Source organism: Mytilus edulis, chromosome 2 (assembly GCF_963676685.1).
Source record: "Mytilus edulis chromosome 2, xbMytEdul2.2, whole genome shotgun sequence".
In the NCBI taxonomy this organism is placed as follows: domain Eukaryota; kingdom Metazoa; phylum Mollusca; class Bivalvia; order Mytilida; family Mytilidae; genus Mytilus; species Mytilus edulis.
In genome coordinates this window covers 76,268,307-76,291,248 of record NC_092345.1, presented here as the reverse complement: position 1 = coordinate 76,291,248, position 22,942 = coordinate 76,268,307, and the positions used below count along the sequence as shown (strand labels likewise).

Here is a 22,942-nt window from a genome sequence, read left to right as displayed (position 1 = left end):
TTTTGACGTAATGAATTTTAAACCTGATGCCGTTTGTTATCTATTATTCATGTGTTTCTATGCCTAATACGTTCTGTTATTTATTGGTATTGTAGTCCTGTATTATTATGTTGTCATTTTAATGTTATATTTAACAATGCCATCAAAGTGCGAGGTTTGGCATGCCACAAAACCAGGTTCAACCTACCATTTTTGCCTGTACCAAGTCAGGAAAATGGCCATTGTTATATCATAGTTCGTTTCTGTGTGTGTAACATTTTTACGTTGTGTTTCCGTTGTGTCGTTTGTTTTCTCCTATTTTTGAGTGTGAATTCACATTACTATAAGACGTGTCACGGTACTTTTCTATCCCAAATTCATATATTTGGTTTTGATGTTATATTGGTTATTCTCATCGGATGTTGTCTAATGCTTAGTCCGTTACTGTGTGTGTTACATTTTAATGTTGTGTCGTTGTTCTCCTCTATATTTAATGCGTGTCTCTCAGTTTTAGTTTGTTACCCCGATTTTGTTTTTTGTCCATAGATTTATGAGTTTTGAACAGCGGTATACTACTGTTGCCTTTATTTGTTATCAAATAAAATTTCATAATTTTGTTGCTAAATTTTTTTGGCTCAGTATATTATACTAATACTATTATTGTTTTAATCATTCACCGTTGACATATTATTTTATAAAAAAAAGTTTTTGTACGTTGTGATCAAAAGTTTATACATATATTATTTATCGATCATTTAACATAATATAGATGTCAATAACTGTTATTAATTTTTTTTCTTTTTCACATTTTTCTTTTTTGATGTTCAATGCAACTATATGCAAGTGTATATTTGAATTTAAGTTGCTGTTTTTCCTTTTGTATGACAAGTGTGTAATTAGAAATTCATGGAAAGTCTTGAAAATATTAAGCATTTTTACAAACTTTCTGTTGAATGAGCCAAACTATCATAATTACCAGCGTTTAATATGACTAACAGTTTCATATTGCATTAAACTCAGTTTTACATTTTAACCATATCCCATGTAACAGTGATGGTGCCAATATATATAGACAACATTGAAAGGATTTAAAACTAAACCATAACTGTACGATTTTTTCTTCTCTATATATCTATCAAAATAATACAGTGATCGGTTGCACAGACTGACATTTCAAAGCTTACATAATATAATCATTCTACCTTTATGTCACGGCGATTACATATAAAACCTACCACAGAGGTTACAAAATTTTGGACATCTGGTCCGTGCTATGGTTTGTAACGTAGGTGTAAGAGATGCACATAAACCGTAGTGGTTATTGTAGTCTTTACAATTGAACTTAGCGTCTTCAATGTCTGCACATAAAGTTAAAGGTGTTGTTCCTATAACATATAATATTCTATTTATTACTATTACCCTTTTCCGTCCACTACAACTAAATATCTTCCACCTCCTACTTTAGATATACAATTGAAGATTGACAAAATTTTAAAAGGGAACATAACCGATCCGTCTTCCTCTATGTAAACATCAATTGTCATAAGAATTCACACTTTGTCAAAATTTATGAGATTCTAGCACTCATTGAAAAGTGAGTTATTAAGCGACAGATCATAATCAGTACATCTGAATGTGAAACTAAAAAACGTAGTTCCGAATGAATTCGGTCGCCAGGAGTATATAAAAAGCATCCGTTTGTGGTGCACATATAGTGCAAATAGGAATACCGACGGTCTGCTGTAATATCAATCCACAAACCTCAACAAAGATTTTTCGATGAAAAAGTCTAGCTTTTTAATGATATCATTCTCGGTGTATTTGTTATGGTGTGGTTTTGCACCTTGTAAAAATTTTAATTACCTGGAAAAAAGTGCGAAAAAAAACCGACAATGCAGCATACAAAGAAACGAAATATAAGATAACTGCTTAAAGACTTAAACTGAAGATTACAATATTCTTGAAGACCATCTTTTTGTAAATGGTTTAAACAATTTCAGAAAGATGTTTGGTCGAACATGTTGACTGCCCAAAAATAAATCGTTCTTTATTATGATTTTCGCTATCCAGTAAAAAGATGGGATATTTTTCATTAACTGGGACAATGGAGGGGTTTTATGTGTTGTCCTAGGTTTTTTACAGGTTCGTTTTTATTCTGTGGTTAGTCCCCAGATCGGTGTTGACAAAATCCTCAACTATATAGTCATGTGTATAAAATTACTGCTGGCAAGGGTACGAATTATTCTAAATACTACGGATTTTCTTGTCCAAGGTATAGATAAAATTAGCCGTGTTTGGCACAAGTCTTTAAAATTTTGGGTCATCGGTGCTCTTCAACTTTGTACCTTTTTTGGTTTTCTTTACAATTTTGATCTGGGCGTCACAGGTGGGTCTTATGTAGACGAAGCGAGCGTATGGTGTATCAGATTGTAGGCCGGGTACCTTTGATAACTGTCTTTTTGTAATGTTTATTTGTGTATTTCCCTGTCCGTAATGTTCTTGCATTTGGTTGTGCTGTAGTCTTGTCGTGTGGTGTTGTTATTTTAGTGTTATATTTAACAATGCCATAAAAGCGGGAGGTTTGGCTAGCCGCAAATCAAGGTTTAACCCACAATTTTATTTTATAAAATGTTCTGTACCAAGTCAGGAAAGTGGCAGTTGTTATCTAATAGTTCATGTCTGTGAGTGTTGCATTGTCGTTTAGTTTGTTTTGTTGCACTTCAGTGTTTTGGTTGTTGAATTTTTTTCCTCTTATAATTGGTGTAGCTGATTATAAACTTACTTACCAGAAACAGTTGAAGTTAATCCTATAGTTGTTACTTTATATGAAACGACAAAAAATAATTTTAAATTAACATGTCAATCATTGGAAGTTATTTGCTGTCCTTTATATAGATATAGGAAGATGTGGTATGAGTGTAAATGTCTTTTTATCGTTCTTTAAACCCCAACAAATCGGATGGATCTACACACTACACATTCAACTAAAGCGACATGCGAATCAGCATTTCGGATATAACTTTTTCTCACGTTGGTTAAGTTTTTAAAAATACAAATAAAAAAGTAAAGATAAAATATTTTGAATTCTGATACTGCCTCACTGGAAACAGCTGAAGTGGAAGCTGAAGTATTAAGAAGTTAAAACAATACCAGACAGATATATTACAATTTTCCCATACACTAAATATAGTTCGACTATAGCTTATATATGTACACATATTGATATTGAACAATGAGCCATGAACATGATTACAAAATTAGATGAACCCTGTTAAACAGACATGTACACCAGGCAATCATTCCATACACAAAGTATAGTAAACCTTATAGCTTATTGTATCTGACCAAACCACAAAAACTTAACATTGACATATGAACCATGTGAATGAGGTCAAAATAGATTGAACTTGCCGGTCTGTCGCAAACCTTATAATTATTTCTTGCGCAAAGTATAGTTGACTTATTGTTTATGGTATCTGATATATGGGCTTGATCATGACAATTAATCTTTTTCACTAATCCATGAAATGAGGTTAGTCGAGTCCTGTCTGACAGATATTCAAACCCTGCAATGATCCCAATTAACCTTATAATAAGCGATTATTTCACCTGACAAAAAACTAAACATTTGTCCGACGTAGTCGGTATAGTTTCGGTTTGTGCCCTTTGAACTTAAGGACGCTTAACTATGGCAACAGAATACGCATGCTCGAAAATCCTTTCTGTGATTGGACAAAATGCTGTCATGGTGGGTGATTTGGTTGTGTTTGAAAAAACGTCTCGTTAATTATATCGTGATGGAAAGCAAGTAAAGAACTATAAATATTTGAACTAGATCTTACAAAGATTTATATTTTTATTAAAATAATTGTTTCTCCAATAGCTCTTTGCATCCATGACAGCTGTTTATTCCGAACAATTTTATAATTTTTAATGTAAACTTTGTTGTACGAACGTACATGATTTTTAGAACGCACCTACGCATGTGAGTTTTCCGCGGGGTAACACAAACAGAGAAAACGGTATTTAAATGGTAAATCACTTATTTAAATATAATCGGAATATTCACAAAACAATTTGTAACGTTCTTTTGTTGGTAATTCATTAATTTTTAGAAAGTTAGAGCATTTTTGTTCACAAGATGAAGGTAGTGAACGGGTGTTGCCACTAAGGACAAATTGTGTCAAACTATGCAGGTTTTCAGTGCACTGCAATCGCCTTCTTTTAGTTACATTCAGATGGAGATTTAATTAAAGAGGTCCTGCATCATTAAGTCATTGTGCTTCTGAAGGTTATCAATATGACAGTTTTAAACATATACTCAAATTTAAATACGTCGGATATCTTTTTTAAAGATAGTTCTTGTTAAAGCAGTCTCTGAAACATTAAAATGCTGTCAAAGACAAAGGACATATGACACACGGAAACTTTCTGACACAAGGCATCTACACACAGGGTATGAATCATTCAGGTTCTCTACCTTCTGAAATATAAAGCTTTATACCAATAGTTTACGCCGACGCCGCCGTCGGATTGTGATCCCTATGACTCGCAGTCTTCAACTTGCATCGGAGGCGACGCAATAAAAATGGAATCTTCATTTGTGCAGAAAACTGCGGCAGTTATATCGTGAAATTTACCTCTTTTAATTTATAGACGGCATTCAATCATAATTGTCATTCCTAACACAATGCATTAAGTACTGTAGCAAAGTACGCATGTCTATTGACAATGGAGTCTCTTTTGGTAATACTTAGGTGAACAATACTTTTAAGCAAATATTGATAAATACATATTTCATATTGACTGTTATATCATTATGTTTTGAAAAGTTAATAAAATTGTTTTATCATTTCTGTAGTGAATTAAGAAATTCAAATGTTTTCATATGCTATACTACAATGATATTTTAAAGTTAAATGACAATACACGATTTCAAGATAATAAAAGTTTTGTTGTATAGCAGACTTACCGGTTGCAGCATCTGTTGCAGCCATAGGGGTGGTTGCTGTACTAGCTAGAGAGTAAACAACAAGAATTTCACATTCAAGCTTTATCATTCTGACATCATAGTCAACGTTTAAAAACATATAAGGAGGAGGGCTGAGATCTCACAAACATGTTTAACCCCGCCACATTTTCGCGCCTGTCCCAAGTCAGAAGCCTCTGGCCTTTGTTAGTCTTGTATCATTTTAACTTTGAGTTTCTTGTGTACAATTTGGAGTTTAGTATGGTGGTCATTATCACTGAACCAGTATATATTTGTTTAGGGGCCAGCTGAAGGACGCCTCCGTGTGCGAGAATTTCTCGTTGCATTGAAGATCTGTTGGTGACCTTCTGCTGTTGTCTGCTCTATGGTCGGGTTGTTGTCTCTTTGGCACATTACCCATTTCCATTCTCAATTTTAAGTTCTGGTTTGGTGACCGATTTACACAATTAACAGGTGATCACAAATCCAACGCATAATAGAAATGTTTAGTTACATTTCTTATATTTTGTTTACAAAAAAGCCTGACTGAAATATTCTTTTCATTGACTATTCTATGTTAAGAAAATGTTTGTGCACTTGCTAATGACTCAAGACTTAACAAGTTTAACATTTCCATTTGGAGGGCAATATATCGCCAAAAATGTGAGTTAAAATAGACGGGTACGGAGACGCAAAAACAACAGAGGCCCCAACTTTTCCATCATCAAAGTTTATGTAAAATAAAGGAAATATTGGTGAAAACAAGAGGATAATGAATCAGGTTGAATATCTCAATAAACACGTTGAACGTAACTTGCACAAAATCGTTTTACTAAAACAGAAACATCGAAACTAGACATTACACAAGACAACATCCTGTTATTGTGTTATTGTGTTATTTTTGTATTCCTGTGTTTCATTTTGCTAATTTGCTTTGTTTGTGCACTTTTTTGCGTTTCTTTGTTAAATATTTGTTTGTTTTGATTGTGTTTGAGATTATAACACAATGTTTACTGCTGCTCACCAATTCTTCACATTTTTACCTTTTATATTTGTTTGTTTTGTTCACGCAAGGTTTTCAAAATAATACTTTTTCTTTTTTATCCATTTATTACAAATACGACTGTCATGCAAGTGACAGGTTAAGATAGCTATAAAACCAGGTTTAATCAACCATTTATCATATATATGAAAAACATAACAGTTGTTATCTATTCGCTTCATGTGTTTGATTTTTTGATTATGCTATTTTATTATGGACTTTCCGTTTTAAATTTTCCTGGAATTTCGGGTATTTTTTCTTTTCAATATACATCAGTATTGAATAAATGTTTAATTACAAATCTATATGTTTAAATCGTCATGTTGAACATTTCTAATCCGGACACGGGTGTTTAATTCATGTTAATGAATATATATTATTAATCTGGTTCTTTCATACGTTGCATACCTTGACTTGTTGCCTGTGTTGTCAATGTATCTGCAATAGTAAGTTTATTACCATATCTTTAATTTAACACTGTCAGACATGTCATATAACTATTCATTACCATATCTTTAATTTAACATTGTCAGACATGTCATTTAACGTGCTTACACATTTGAACTGATGTGCGTAAAAGCTCCCAATTCGAAATACTACAACAAAATGCATGCCAAATTATTAAAATGATGCATTTGAAATCTAACGGAAAGAATGTGTTGACCAAATGCCGATAACAAAACTTGTAAGACTTAGAATCAGACGAAAAGAAGAAGAAATAATAGTTAATTAGCGGTACAATAAACGGAATAGATAAAATAAATGCAGCAGTTAATGAATATAAATCAATTAAAAACAAATGCTGCGAATACAAGACTAGTCATACGGCCTAGTTAGAAAATTGTACTGGCAAAGACTTTTTAAAGATAAATAATAACGAGACTAAGGGTTACCAAGCTTAAAATTACATCAGAAATCCGTTGTTTTCGATACTAGTAATTCAAATGTAGATAAGAATACCCATGTATTCAAAGCTGCATGTCTTACCTATAATTCCAGTGCATAATCTAGAATCACAATGACAGTCACCGTTTGAAGGTAGAGGGATACAAGCTATTACATTCTGAAATATATAAAATTTTGATATATATATAATTATGTTCAGTGGGAACAATAAAGGATTAATGAACTTTTTTTCAATTTCGGATTGAATTAATTATTCCAAAAATAAATAAACATCTCCTAAAACCCATTATTTTGAATGAACAAGACAATGAAGTAGAAGAATGTTTACTCCCCTAATACACATTGACGTATAACTCAAAACAGAGTAGATGGTGTATGTACGTGAATAAGTCTAAAATGCTACTCAAGCTACCATTATATGTAGCTCTCCTTAACAATGTACTAATTAAGACCTGAACCTCTGCTGAGCGTGTCGGGTTTGTTTAATCTTCAATAGAGAGCTTTATGTCGTTCAAGAACTATGGTATGTCCTTGGCACTTCGGTAACTTTAGTATCCAAATATAATAATAAACTTAGGCAAGCATTTATTAAAATTGTCGGAATTTCTATGTTAGTCATATCATAAATATAGCCATGGTGTTTTCATTTATTGACTGTCCCTTTGGTATCTTTCGTCCCTCTTTAATAGTGCTATGTTGCGATATTTTAGTTGTTCAATTTTTTATTGAAATTAATCTGTAATTGCAATGAAAAATTACAATAAACATACATTTATATTGACATTGTTTTTAAAATAAAAAAAACCCAATCTGATTGATTTGGACATAGGCTGAGCATTAGTTAGCTTTCTTATCCGTAAATTAATTACGAGGGTTCCTGTAAAAAGACAGAATAGAAATCGGATTATGCCATACATGCTGTTTTGATGTTTTGTGGTATTAACGTGAAAAGTTAACGGAAATTGACAAGTCCATAACATTTCATATGTTTACTAGAGACGCGAAACATACTAAATTGGCATTCAAACTCATAAAACAAATATAAACTGATAACGACATGGCTAAAAAAAAAGTCAAACAAACAAACAACAGTAACTAAACTCATTATAGACACCAGGACTAAATTTAGTATATACGCCAGACGCGCGTTTCGTCTACAAAAGACTCATCATTGACGCTCGAATCCAAAAAAGTTAAAAAGTAAACATTCAAAGTGTTTAAAAGCACTGAACGGTAAAGATTGATTCAATTTGTCAGTGGGAAGAGCAATTAAATATTGCATTGGTTTTAGTTGATTTAACAGCTATTTTAGACAAAGGAAGATAACTAAAATTTTTAAAGATTAGGTCAACAATGACATAATTTATATTTTTAGAACTGATATTAGATTCCTGCAGTTTTTGTATTATCTACATTAAAATCAAAAAGAAAGAGGTTCCGTTGAGCACTTGACAGAACCAGCAGTATAACGTTGTTTGTAAGAACACTTATGTAGTTTATGTATTCACTATTCTATTCGTCAACAAATTTGCACTAAAAACCTTACGTAAGGGAAAAATCAGTTTTGCCCTCAAAGATATTTTCATTCTATCTGTTAACTAAATATCTGACTTACGGCTTGTGGTAATTCGCAGGATCCACTTATAGGAATGGCGTTAACGAACGTCACACGACAAACCTAAAAATGGCAATGATCTGATAATTGATTTATATATATATATGATCTCAACTTAATAAATTTATAGGAAAAGAAATGCAATGATCTTATGCTGTTTTTGTCATTACATTAAAAACTTCTATATTAATATTCATTGACAATTAATCTCGTGAATAACTTCATATATGTATACAAATGTAACTACATATATCACGGCCGACACTCGGCTAACCGAGAGTTGGTCGGTTAATCTATATTGAGTATGCGGCTATATCGGCGGTTGGTCTGTTAATCGGGTTGGTTATACGTCTGTTAAGAGTAAAACTCACAATTTAATGTTAAACTCTGTTAAATATACAGATTTTTGCCATATTAGGAGAACCACATCAAAAAAAGAAAAGTGTCTGACAAAATGATATCTATCATAGAACATTTTCCACCAGTAAAAAAAATGCATAGCCTGCGCAGTTTTAAGTAAAACGAAAAGGCGTCTCGCAAGTATGTGGTTTTTATGCTTGTACGCATAGCAATATTTTGGATAAAAGGCTAAAAAACATTTTTATATATGATTTAAAGGACACAAAATAGTACTTTGGTTCTAAAAAAATAATTGTCATTGATAAATATTTCATAATTGTTATATAAGTTGAGTAATACCTCATTTTAATGAATATTAGGGGAATACAGTCTGTTAATGGGTTGGACAATTTAAATCGTGTCAGTTAAGAGTTATTTAGCCACGACAATAGTCTTACTACCTTTAGTTTATATTTTCACATTGAAAAAAATGAGATGTACTTGTGACGAAAAAATTACAATACGGTGCAACAGTATCCTTATAGAAAGAGAACTTTTATTTTAATTTTATTTCTTTGCATTTCATTGAAGGGTGTGTCACTTCAATATAGCGTTATATGGACTGATTGGCCGCTCGAATTCGCATGAATTTATTATTTACGCCAAGTTATCAATCAGCCTTATTTTTTTTGTCTGTTCAAAGTCTGTAACATCTATGAATCTGTCATGTGTTGCAATGCAGCTGGTTGAATTCCATGCGTTTTCTTTGAAATACTAAGGCTTTTCTACATCAGGAATAGATTACCTTATGCCGGCGTCACACATTGGCGTATAGACCGGCGTGCACCAAACGTAAAGAGAAAATTGACAAAGTCGGTATACGTTAGTTGCATGCCATAGGAACGCTTAGCAATCGTTCAAAGCGCTTCAGTGGCGGATCCATGGGGGGTTCCGGGGGTGCGCACCCCCCCCCCCTTTATTTTTGCCGATCAATGCATTTGTATCGGGACATATGTTTTGCACCCCCCCTTTGCCCTGGGTGCTCTGGGTTAGCACCCCCCTTTCGAAAATTCCTGCATCCGCCCCTGCGCGTGGCATAAGTTTGGAGTACGTCGAAATACAAAGCCCCACGGTAAAATTGAGAAAGGAAATGGGGAATGTGTCAAAGCGACAACAACCCGACCATAGAGCAGGCCAAGGCCACCAATGGGTCTTCAATGTAGAGAGAAACTCCCGCACCCGTAGGCGTCCTTCAGCTGGCCCCTTAAAAAAATATGTATACTAGATCACACAAGACTAACAAAGACCAGAGGCTCCCGACTTGGGACAGGCGCAAAATTGCGGCGGGGATAAACATGTTTATGAGATATCAACCCTCCCCTATTCCTCTAGCCAATGAAGGAAAGTAAATACGTTTGATGAACGCTACAATCCCAGGAAATTTGTATGCAGCATAAAAAAACATACAACATACGCCAACATACGTTTCTAGTACGCCCAATACACGCTTAAAGCTCGTTTTGCACACGTTACAAATATGATTGATAGGTTAAATGCATCCAAAATTACTAGCGTATTGGCAGCGTAATTGATTTTGAACACGCCAGTGCTATACGCTGATGTGTGACGCCGGTATTAGTTGTGTTTCCTCAATGCTTTTCAACTTCGGTTTTTTATTTGGCCTTTTAAACATTTTTTTCGTCACTGATGAGTTTTTCGTAGACAAAACGCGTGTCTGGCGTAAATATGAGGCGTAAATATAAAATTTCAATCCTGGTATCTACCAGGAGTTTATTTCCGGTAGTATTGTCTTTTGAAATTAATATTACTTTGATATTACACTTTTTGAAACCATTTCTATCAATTTCAGATTCCATTGTCTAAACTTATGTTTCATTGTTCATGTGTTGTTTCCATATATTCTAGCCACTAATCTTGAGTCTATCCCTTTATTCAGATAACACCCCATATAGCAATTAAATTATGCTTGTAATGTCATTCATAACTCTTAACAGACCAATTAACAGACCGAGTTTTATACATCCGACCCATTAACAGACCACACGTTTATCAAAAATTAATTTGTGTCACCAAAATACAGTTTTTCGTGTAGATTTTTCACATATTGATGTTAATATGGTAAACAAACATAATGCCTGTCTTTTTTCGATGTTCAAAATATTGCATGCAAGTAAACTCAACCAACTTGTCATTTTTGTGTACATTTTGTGTGTGTAAAATGTGTATAAATTTACTGATGAGTAACTCGCCTTTTCATTTTATAGATCGTTTATTAAAGCTAGACAAAAAATAATTACACCACTGGATTCAGTACTCCAAATCGTTTTGTCAGACATGAATAGTTTTTATGATATAAATATAATTAAAAAGATATACAATGAAACATAATGACCTTGCAATGATTTTCTCGATAACACCTGATTAACAGACTTTAGCCAACCCGATTAACAGACCAACCGCCGATATAGCCGCATACTCAATATAGATTAACCGACCAAACTCTCGGTTAGCCGAGTGTCGGCCGTGTATATAATCATGTTTTAAAATGACAGTGTTTCGTTTGTCTGTATTACTGGTTGAAAATATAAATGAGCGTAACTTTTGTAATTATATCATGTCAATTCAAGATGTACTTTAAGTAATTATTGATTCATTCATCCATATAAACCATTTAAAATAATTATAAAAAAAATGAAATGATTTTGTAACCTTGTCATACTATCAACATAGGAATATGTATGATATTTATAGAGAAAAACGAAGGAAGAAGTTATTATCGTGACTTTTTACGTTAAAAAAATACTATAATTGATAGCATTATTTGATGTTTGCTGAAAATGATATGAAATTACTAATAAAAGCACTTACAACAACGTAAGCAAAATTATATGATGATAGAAACAGAGATGGTTTTAAAATAAACTCATCATAGATACCAGGACTAAATTTAATATATATGTTCCAGACCATATGAGTATTTGGACCATACGCGTATGGTCATGACCATATGCGTATACTCATATGGTTATTAACGGGTCGGACGATATGAGTATTTGGACCATATAGGTATTTTTTTCAAATTACATTATACACGTTTCAATAATACAAAAACTTTTTCTAAAAACAACAGTGATGATTACATGACAATATATTAATTTTATAATACAAATACTACGTAAAAATTAAATATTGATGCCATAGTTAGTTTTCATTTCAGTAAATGTATAAATATAACCATATCAATGACAATTCATGTCAGCACAAAAGTTATATAAACTTAAAATTGTACCTACGAAAGATGAAACTTAGATATCGGTATTTCGATGGATACAGACAGTAGCTTGATAAAGTGTGTACTTACTTTAGGTGTGATGCATGTTGTTCCAAAACATGTGAAGACTTCAATTCTAGGAACTGCTGAAAAATTAAACTATAAATGAAGAATGCCTATCAAAAAGTATATATTTACTCAACCATTTGTATCTTTGTGAATATATATAACTATATATTTTTAACAAAACAGTCGTGAGTCATGTGGTTTCAAACGAATTTCTCAAATAAACAAACTCTTTATTTCCCATTATCGTTCACAAAAATCAAAACGGTAGCATCTAAATGAATTACTTGTAAAGTCAATAATTATTTTTAATATGAATATCGGGAAAAGTGATGGACAGAAAAATAAGTAAATAAAAAAGTGTACAGAAATACCTAGGGAATAGAAAACAATAATTTTCATTGATGATTTGGGAGTTATGGTCCTCGGTTATCATGCACAAGTGCTTTTGGCAGAGTTCTCTATTTTACCTATGGCTGTTAACTTCCACGTCATTTTGGTCCTTGGTTGGGAGTATTACTGGTTATCATTCGACATTCTTTTATTTTTTTCTTAATATCAAACAAACAGGTCAACGGATGAATTTGGAGCCTACACAAGTTATTACGACGGAGTTAAAATGTCCATTAGAAATTTATAATTTTTCGTCACACGGTCGCATTGATATGCATGTATAGAAGGTAGACATATACATATGATTAACTTTTTATGATATACGTTATTGTCATATTTCAAATATAACCCGAACCTTGATGAGAAGGGTCATTAAGTTAATTTTGATACGATATAAATCTAGTTTTCATATAATTTATTGATTTAATCATATCTGAGTATCTTTAATAGATTCTTTTGTCAATTTACTAATTAATACCAGTTTTCAATTCATAAAAGTTAGTTTTGATTTTTTTTTAACCCATCAAACAAAGCAAATCTACATACAATGCGAATTTTTGCATATTCTTGAAATCGGTCATTTTTATGTATGTACTATGGTGTCATAAAATTGACAATCTTGTTTACTGTATTGATTTTTTATTTATTTTGTACATTTCCATGTATAATGTACAATTTTGAAGTTTTCTCCAAAACTTTATAGTCCTTTTTAAAACCGAAACTCCCGTGTAAATATTATATGTAGGATGAAACATGGTCCTCCTTGTTCACACTCAGATTTTGAACACTAAAGGTTTTTAAGCTACATGATTTAATTCCTGAAAATAAAGTCCAAAACAATATCGTTTATGATTTGCTTGTAAGTCACAATAAATTAACTAATACATAAGGTTATAAGAAGTATAATCACATAAAATGTACCTGAAAATTACTCGCATCTCCTTTCTTTTTTTTACCAAATCAAGGCGCACGTCTATATAATCCTTAGAACTTCTCATCATAGACATATATGTATAATGTAATACAGTTCTTTGATACAATTCTTGTTTAGTTCAAATTCGTCACCAACTGTGTACAAATCCGTTCATACACTGCATCAATAAACTATATGTAATCTACCAAAAGTGGTGGATACAAAATTCAGGCGATAACTTGAGATGCCATCCATATTAAAATCAATATCTATATCAAAAGCGTAATTAAAAAGACGTTTTCGACGAATTAACCTAGAGCATTTCTATGAACCAAATTAATTTACCTGTTGTTTGGGCGATAGGTGTAGCTTCTTGTCTGACTAGGAAAAAAAGCAAGATGTGACAATTATTAATGCAGTTCTGCCTGTCGTAAAAACAATATGAAAAGGGTGTCAACATAAAAATATCAAAAAAACTTTTTACTTTACACAAAAACATATGAAAAGCTATGTAGAGGTCTACTTGTAGTCTTCTTATTAGAAAGATTTCTAACAAATATATCAAGCTCTAAGTCTTTCCAAAACTATAAAAGATTGTCAATGAATTAAACACGTATACATTCGATTTACAACTTTTAGCACTTGGTTTAAAACTGAAATATAAAATGATTGGAAGATTGGTGTAAAACTCATCTTTTAGCACTATTGTCTATTTCGTGGCGATCAGTTTTTATTGGCAAACGAAATCGGCGAAAACAATCGACCTTCGGCAGGAAAACTAACTATCCAAGTGACTAAGGTTTGGTTCAGTCAAAACCTCAGTGTTGACAGAGGAATCTTGAGCAAAGAAATACGCGTCTGTCGTACATATTCAAAAGCATGAGGTTTTCAATATTTAAAAGCCATAAATAAATTTAAATAAATACATCTGTGTTTTACAAAGTCGCATATTAATATTTTACTTATATGTAATATAAGTTTTGTTTATACAAACAAGAGTATAATTAATATTATCTGGTGAAAGATGCTGACATCATTGATACATTTAACATCATTGACCACCTGTTTTAGTTTGAGAAAAATTTCTATGGTATTTGACACTTTGAGGTTATGGAGTCTCACCAGGACAAACATTAATCTTTTCCTAATCAGATACATGTCACAAACAATTACTCTTGGTGAGGAAATGCAGATTATGATAAAAGATCTGATAAAATTTATTGCACAGCAATCAGTATATCTTTCTGAAGGCTAAGTGAGGTCAGTCTCCTCCCACTGTATGATTTGATGTACCCAATCTGTGTGTGAAGCCATATGCATGGTCTTTGTATAATCACTTTCTAGGTTCACAGCAGTCTGACTAGTTGATATAGTTTACAGTGCTATTATTCAATTTAATATTATTTCATTTTAAACTACTGGATATAAACATTTTTCATTTTTATTCTTTTTGGATTACCTTAACATTGTCTCACTGTGGCTGCATTCCCTGATCAACTACTACTGAGACTTTTATTTACAGCTTTGTACATAAACTTTTTATTCACCTTTGGATCTTATTAACCCATACGCAACTGAGTTTTCAATGTTTGCAAACTTGTGTAGTACCTAGTACATGTACACTATAATATCGAGATAATCTGAGTATGGGTGACCAATATAATTAATATTTGGTTATACTTGTAAAGTTTTTAACTGTGTAAGACAGTAAATTATGAGACAGAGCAGGAATTATAGCAGATCCACTTACTACCAGACTTGGGATCCGTATGCACATGTGAGTCCTGACCATACAGAGAGATACTTTCAAACAACTGTTTCTAGGCAAGTATATTTGGACTGAATTTTATTTTTTATACCCAGATGTATCGTGCTTCGAATTTTCTTTGAAATTTCTTAAATTCAATCAAACAATAGACTTACTGATCTAACTGGTTTATATGAAAAAATGTTCATGTTTATATGCACTTTATTCATGTTTTAAATATTTTTTCAGAAAACAGCTACATCCAATATGGATCCTTTTCATTATCTTTAATAAGTTAACAAGTTGTGTATTATATTTATTTATTTCATTTTTTTTAATTTAGTTTTTTTCCCGCTTTCAGTTATTTTTGTTTGCTCCACCTAATGAACATTTAGTAAAGTAGTTTCATTATCCTAGATAGATTAAATAAGATTATATATTCAAAATCTAAGGGCCTGACCATGTTGGACAAGTAGTTTATTATAATTTTTGTTTCGCATATTTAAAATGCATATTCAGAAAACATAATATGGTTTTTATGATCTTTAATTAGTTGTATAAAAAGTAAAATCACAAAAATATTATTATTGTATTATTATTATAATTTGTCTCTCTCTTTCAGTTATAAGTGTTTGCTCCACCTATTGCACTTTTACTAAAGTAGTTCATGATTCGCAGATAGATTAAATAAAGATATTTTATTCAAATCTACATGATCTAAGGGCTGGCCATGTTGGGCAAAGTAGTTTATTACAATTGTTTGTTTTTATAATTGAGAGACACTCAATTATTTCTGACAATTACATTGTATATAGTATATTCTATATATGGCTTATACCTCTTTTTATATATGAGTGTTTAATATAAAGATTATACAGATATTAAAGTTATATTGCATCTCCTTATACCGGTACTTTACTGATTTAAAAAGTTGAGGAATTACACTTGTTGACATTTAGTATAATTCAGTTCCGATTTTAAAGGATTTAATGGGTAAAACAGTTACTTTGTTTTGTTTTACATTTACATATATATATATATATTCATAGAATGAATTCCAGCATTCAATATTGCCTATTACTGACACCTGGCTTCCTTTATTTCTTTTGCATATTAAACATTATGGAAATGGAGACTTGCACCTCCTGTATGCACACTGAGTTTCATCAGATTTACAAACAAAGACATTGGACATTGTGATTTTAAAGTGATTAATTTACCTAGACGGGATTACAGTTGAACTTATATGTCAATGGGACCAACATTTTCCAGGCATGGATTTTAAACTTTACATTTCAATCAACTGAAGCTCACTCATACCGATATATACACTTGAACATTGCCAGTATTCTTATTGTAGTATCACTTTGAAATTTGATAATTTTAAACAATATTTCATCCTTAACCCGTGGTTTAAGCACAGATGAGCAACACATTTAACATGTTTATCAATTCAGAATGCTCCCATGTTCATACAGGATTGTAACAGATACTTCAACCATACAACATTTGAAACTAGAGCCTCCTTACTACAACATGGAGTATATTCAGATTCTATTTTCATGTGGACATAGTTTCTCCAACCATCCAATCAGTACCATTTTTAGGATATTGACTACAAACAGCACTACTGTGAGCCGCCTCATCTGTACCAAAGAGATCAGGAAGTATGTGATTATGAACCAATTGTAATTGGGACGTTGCTATTTTTAGCATGCTTGAAACAATATACATCTTTTAGATGGACTATCTTACATTTAAAACTGTCTACACCATGGAACCATACAACTGGCTTGTACTTATTATAAAGAGATGTTTTATACATTTGTATGTCTTTTTAAGGTGTTCACCCTTTTTTTTTTACTGTTATCTATTTATTCAAAGTAAGAGACAGTATGCACATAGGTTTTATTGCTCTATAAACTGTTGAGGAGTAACTGATGGACTGAAAGTGTAACTGTTTAATATATAAATATGTCGGATTACAGTCATGTTTACTGTTAAGTATACATGCTCATCAAATTTTTATTTACACACACAATGTTTAGTTTAAATACAAACTACAGTATACATGAGCATTCAATACCAACTAAGAATCTTCGAAAGGACTATTAAATATATTAACTGCATATAACATGTATTTAATGATGAGAACTTCTAGCCAAGGATTTATTTATTAACTGCATAAAAATTGAACAGATTGGCATCTTCACAAACTTATTCAATTTTTTTTTATCATACGGTATGGTTTATTACATCCTCATGCCTGTATTGCAGAGCCAGTTTTGATAAACCCCTGCTACTCTATTAGCACATGAGCTATCCCCTGATGCAGACCTTGCACAACCCGGCTGCAGATGAGATGTCTATTCTCATCATCTCTGTGGAAACCCCTTGCTCCACATTCCCGAACTGGCATATTGACATACAGGCAGTTTTTCATCCTCATTCTTAAATGCATACTGAATGCATCTTCTATGACGTTCAAAATCTATAATTAATAGATCTGGTGTAGCTTTCTCATTTTAGAATTTTGACATTGAATATCCTTTTTACAGCATTCTCATCATTGAATACTGAAGATAATTTTATAGCATTCTAATGTTTGAACTTTGATGTTCTAGCATTCTCATAATTTGAACACTGATTATCATTTTTATAGCATTTTCATCATTGAGTATTATTTTTAAAGCATTCTAATAATTTGAACACTGATTATCATTTTTATAGCATTTTCATCATTGAGTGTTTTTTTTATAGCATTCTCATAATTCTAATACTGATTATCATTTTTATAGAATTTTCATTGTTGAATAGTGAATATTATTTTTCTGGTATTCTCATTATTGAATACTGAATATTATTTTCTGGCATACTGAATTTAATTTAAGAAATAATTGATGCCAGCTATACTTTATTGTAGTTTTAACATGGGTAGGCATTATATTCGTGATTATTTTTGCAAGAGCGATAGCGAGGGCTAAAATAACACGAATATAATGCCTACCCATGTTAAAACTACAATAAAGTATAGCTGGCATTAATTATTTCGATTCTGATTAGGACAATTACGGTAATTTCTATATTCGCTGTGTATAGGTGCACAGTATTTGTGTAGGCTCTTCCATCAACCTTCCTGTCGATTTTTATCCAACTAGTTCAAACCAGTTTAATTTCGCAAAGTTGTTAATTTCTAAAATTCAAAATTGAAACAGAAATTAACAAATTAATTTATTAACTAAAACACTATTTGTGTCACAATATAACAGAAAAGTTATATTACAATAGTCTTTTCCTTTGAGGGCAATTTCTGACACGCACATTTTCAAGTCAGTTGTCAATGGCGGTGGACGCACAAGGAGAATCGGGTAGGTCTTTATTTACTAAATTAATCGTTAATATTCCGCCGGTTAATATTGTAGCATTGGTAAATATGTTCATATCTGATAGAGGATTCCTTGATAAAGTTTTGCTGACATTCGAGACTTGGCAGGAGGGGCCCTTTCAGTTTGACAGATCTCCATTTATACTTGCGGTTGCTACACCTTGTAAAGTTGGTGCCCTTTGTGCATCTGACGGTTTCAAATGCTGTATAACATGATAATTAAAATTAATACTGGATGACAATCTTGTTGCATTTGTAAAATGGATTGGAAACCTTGGTGGTATATTGGTAATTACGCCTATTTCTTTTTATAGGAGAATGGGGTTCGATTCCCTGCTAGGGTCAATCCATTTTATCAGAAATTTGAAACAATTTTGTCATTTCAGTACAACAGTAATAATAACCTATGCTTTATTTTATATTTTATTGTCGGAACATATGTTTCAATGAAATTATTATATACAATGACATGCCTTTTTAACAGGAGAGATGAAACGTATTTTTCAGAGGGAGGGGTTTTGAAGTTAGAACAGCCAACATGAACGTTGTGGTATCTAGGTCAAATATGACAATTACGAATTGTAACATATTGTTGTTATTGTAAAAGTATTAGTAACAAAATGTGTATCATTTTAGTGTTTGAAAGTGCTTTAATTTTAGGAAATACATTAAATGCATACCAATTTGACGAAATTTATTTTTCTGCCGTAGTCAATATACGCATGTGTAAACTAATTTTATTGAATAATAAAGTATGGTTTCTTTACAAAGCTAGAGAAGCACGTCATATTAGAATTCATATTATAGCATTCTCATGCTTGAAACAATTTGACTCATCTGTAAATTTATGTATTGGAGATATTATATTTTATAAAGATATGACCGTTTTGAAACAAAAACAGTCTAAAAAACAGATCCCTCCAGGAAGGGTATAGATATTCAACTTCATAAAGTACAAAATCAAATGTGTCCTTATAATATCTTAATAATTAAATATTTTCAAATTAGAAAAAGTCTAATCCCTAATCTCCAATCTGATGGTTTTTTTTATCTCACACTATTTTTCAGCCTTGAAAAGAAATTATTTCATTAATTGCATTCAACATGTACTTAATAGTTTATGTGGCTTCAACCCTGATCACTTCAATGGTCATAGCTTACGCATTGGAGCTGCCACAACAGCCTTTAAAGCAAATATTGAAGACCATTTAGTCAAGTACTAGGACGCTGGTGCTCTGATAGTTACTGCAGGTATATAAGAGTATCATCTTCTTCATTAAGTATGCACAAGATTTGTTAGGTAATTCTTAACACATAGCATTATGATGTTTTTATCTATCAGTACAAAATGTATTTACATTATAATGGTTTAATATGTAAAGTTTGTAAACAGGTGTATTTGTTTTAATTTTTTTTTCTCTCATGACTTTATTGAAGGTGAATAAGTCCACACTCCTAAATCCTTGGGGGCACTCAGCTGTTCCATCTTTTGGACCTTGATGGAATTTTATCACTGGTCATTTCTAAAATTTCATTCATCCCCAAGCATTTCGGGGACACATTTTATCTAAATTATTCCAGCGCCAGTTTGATAGACCCCTGCTACTCTACTAGCACATAGGCTATCCCCTGATGCAGACCTTGCACAACCCGGCTCCAGATGAGATGTTTATTCTCATCCTCTCTGTGGAGACACTCCACTTCCTGGCTGGCGCATTGTCGGGCAGGCAGATTCTTCCTCACACTGAAGGTTGCAAGCTGACTTGCTCAGACAGGAACTCAAAATTTAATTTTGTATGCTGAGTGTTTCTCAAGGGCCAAAACTGTTTTGATTGTTTATAATAAAATTATTATTCTAACACATCTTCCTGCTTTAAGCCAGAGTGACTTGCAAGGATTATGTCTTGGTTAACACACAGATATCCCTTATGTTAAATTTGGTTTAGTTGTGTTTTGAGCTGGTAATTGGTGTACAATGCTTAATATGTGGGTAACTGTCTTGACTTTAATTGAGATTTGTTTTATCAGGAGAGTTTACTTGAACCAATTATTGAACTTCAGGACTTCTCATCAATACACACAGAAAATAATTTACCTAAATTACAGCTGTACAATACAGGTTGATGCATGTGATCGTTAACTTTCTTTTCATCAATGGAAGGCTTACATTATAAAACTTTGCTCTTTGGGATAGGTAAATGAATATAACTCAAAATATTTAGTACGCCTGTCATTGGTAACCTTCATTGTTTTGTTTCACTGACATTATACATTTATAAAAGAAGGGTCTGCATACCACTGGACAACAACAAAATAATAAACAACCACCTTCTTAAACTACAGGAAATATTTACATCTACAAGATTTCAGGAAAGATAAGAGACTACAAAAAGATTACAATATGAGACAATAATACAGACTGACTACATACAACAAGTTTGTATAAATTGCAATTAAAGGAATTCCTATACATTTTTACAATATATATACTATATAAAACAGCAAATATCAAGCCAAACATCGAGTCACTTTATACCAAAATAATTATAAACTAACCATGACAACGTAAAACATAAGATAATATATATATTATATAATTATTTTCTGTGACTGTATATTACATTAATTTGTAGGATCCTTTACTATAGATAATTTAGCTGATCTGTAACAATGACATCTTCATGCCTTATATATCATGTACTGTAGTACGCCGCTAGATTAAAACTGACGAGGAAAGGTAACACACGGCCAGCAAAAGCTCTTTTTTTGAGAGCCCAGGTGGTCGTGTGGTCGAGCGGCACCGCTGCAGTGCAGGCGATTTGGTGTCACGATATCACAGTAGCATGGGTTCGAATCCCGGCGAGGGAAGAACCAAAAATTTGCGAAAGCAAATTTGCAGATCTAACATTGTTGGGTTGATATAGACGAGTTGTATATAATATAGGGTTAGGGTTATATATATATATATATATATGTCTTTTCGACAAAAGAATAAACATAAATCACTCTATGATAAGTTATATTAGGCATTTTCTCATTTCACATCGAGAGATATAAATCTCAAATTATTTTATCTATAATCCAAATAATAATTTATGAATCATTTAATCTTATAAAGAATTAAAAAATAAATTATCTAAAATTAAACTTTAAAAATGTAATACCCCTATTTATGTTAAAATTACCAACAAAAAAGAACGTTGATGATCATTTCTATGGATAAAAAAAGATATGTAGACTTTCACAAAATAAGATATTTGCATTACAATTCAAAAATAAACTGACAATGCCAAGGTTAAATATGAACAACCAACGACCAACAGACAAACACTTAGTCTAGTTAAACAAACACAACGCAGAAAACAATGACATAGCAAATCGAACACCACAAATAAAGAACCCTTTTTAATTTAAGCATGATACTAGTATGTCTTTTTAAACGCAACAATTTGATCGAAATCCGGGTTTTGCAATTACGACAAATGATGCCTTTATGTTTACATAAAGGGTCGTTGTTACCACATACATAGTGTTGTGCTACACACGAATTAGCTTTCGAAAGTAATCGATTTCATATATCTAGAAGTCATAAAACGATTTCCAACGGAGAAAAATTTCCAAAACTGTATAACAATTTCTCTAGATCGCCTAGAGTATATAATTATACATAATTGTTAAATCACTCCAAATTCTCAAAAGACAGATTATGTGAAAAGGAAAAGACAACCACATGATTTGTGAATTTGCATGGACATACCAATTTTTGACGCAGTTACACTAGTTCTCCTCTGTCACCTTTTTATATAAGAAGTACTGTTAAAAGAACGTACAATGAAAGGGTATGACTAGTTTCATAAAATTGAGAACGGAAATAGGGAATGTTAAGAAGGGATATTAAGAAAGCATATAGTTACGATACTGTTGTCAGGTCATCAAAGATTTCATATTTTGGCTTTAATATTGATTCACTTATAGGGTCTTTGCATCTTAAACACATGTATTCTAAAACCAGTTGTTAATATGACACGGGGTATGTTCGTCTCATATATTTTACGATGGTATGATACTAAACCCCTAAAAGGAGGGATGTGCCTGATATTCATCTGATGAAGACATTATCTTTCAATCAGCTTAATTGAGACCTGGAGCTGGCATGTCAGTTACTGTTAGTAGTCTGTTGTTATTTATGTATTATTGTCATTTTGTTTATTTTCTTTTGTTTCATATTCTGACACGGGACTTGGACTTCTCTTAAACTGAGTTTTACTGTGCGTATTGTTGTGCGTTTGATTTTTT

At 32.1% G+C, this 22,942-nt stretch overlaps 1 protein-coding gene across 2 annotated transcripts in view; it reads right to left on the bottom strand.

The window, feature by feature from the left end:
- Positions 1-22,942, bottom strand: part of LOC139512994 (uncharacterized) — a 31,500-nt gene that overhangs the window by 5,011 nt on the left and 3,547 nt on the right. The window contains exons 5-12 of one of the 2 annotated variants that reach the window (XM_071301031.1): positions 13,860-13,895; positions 12,233-12,288; positions 8,512-8,574; positions 6,978-7,053; positions 6,399-6,428; positions 4,952-4,996; positions 2,766-2,798; positions 1,215-1,364 (exon numbers count right to left, since the gene is read on the bottom strand). In XM_071301031.1, coding sequence (XP_071157132.1) covers positions 1,215-1,364; positions 2,766-2,798; positions 4,952-4,996; positions 6,399-6,428; positions 6,978-7,053; positions 8,512-8,574; positions 12,233-12,288; positions 13,860-13,895 — 489 coding nt within the window. The remainder of the gene's footprint in view (positions 1-1,214; positions 1,365-2,765; positions 2,799-4,951; positions 4,997-6,398; positions 6,429-6,977; positions 7,054-8,511; positions 8,575-12,232; positions 12,289-13,859; positions 13,896-22,942) is intronic. The other variant, XM_071301032.1, reaches the window with a different exon arrangement.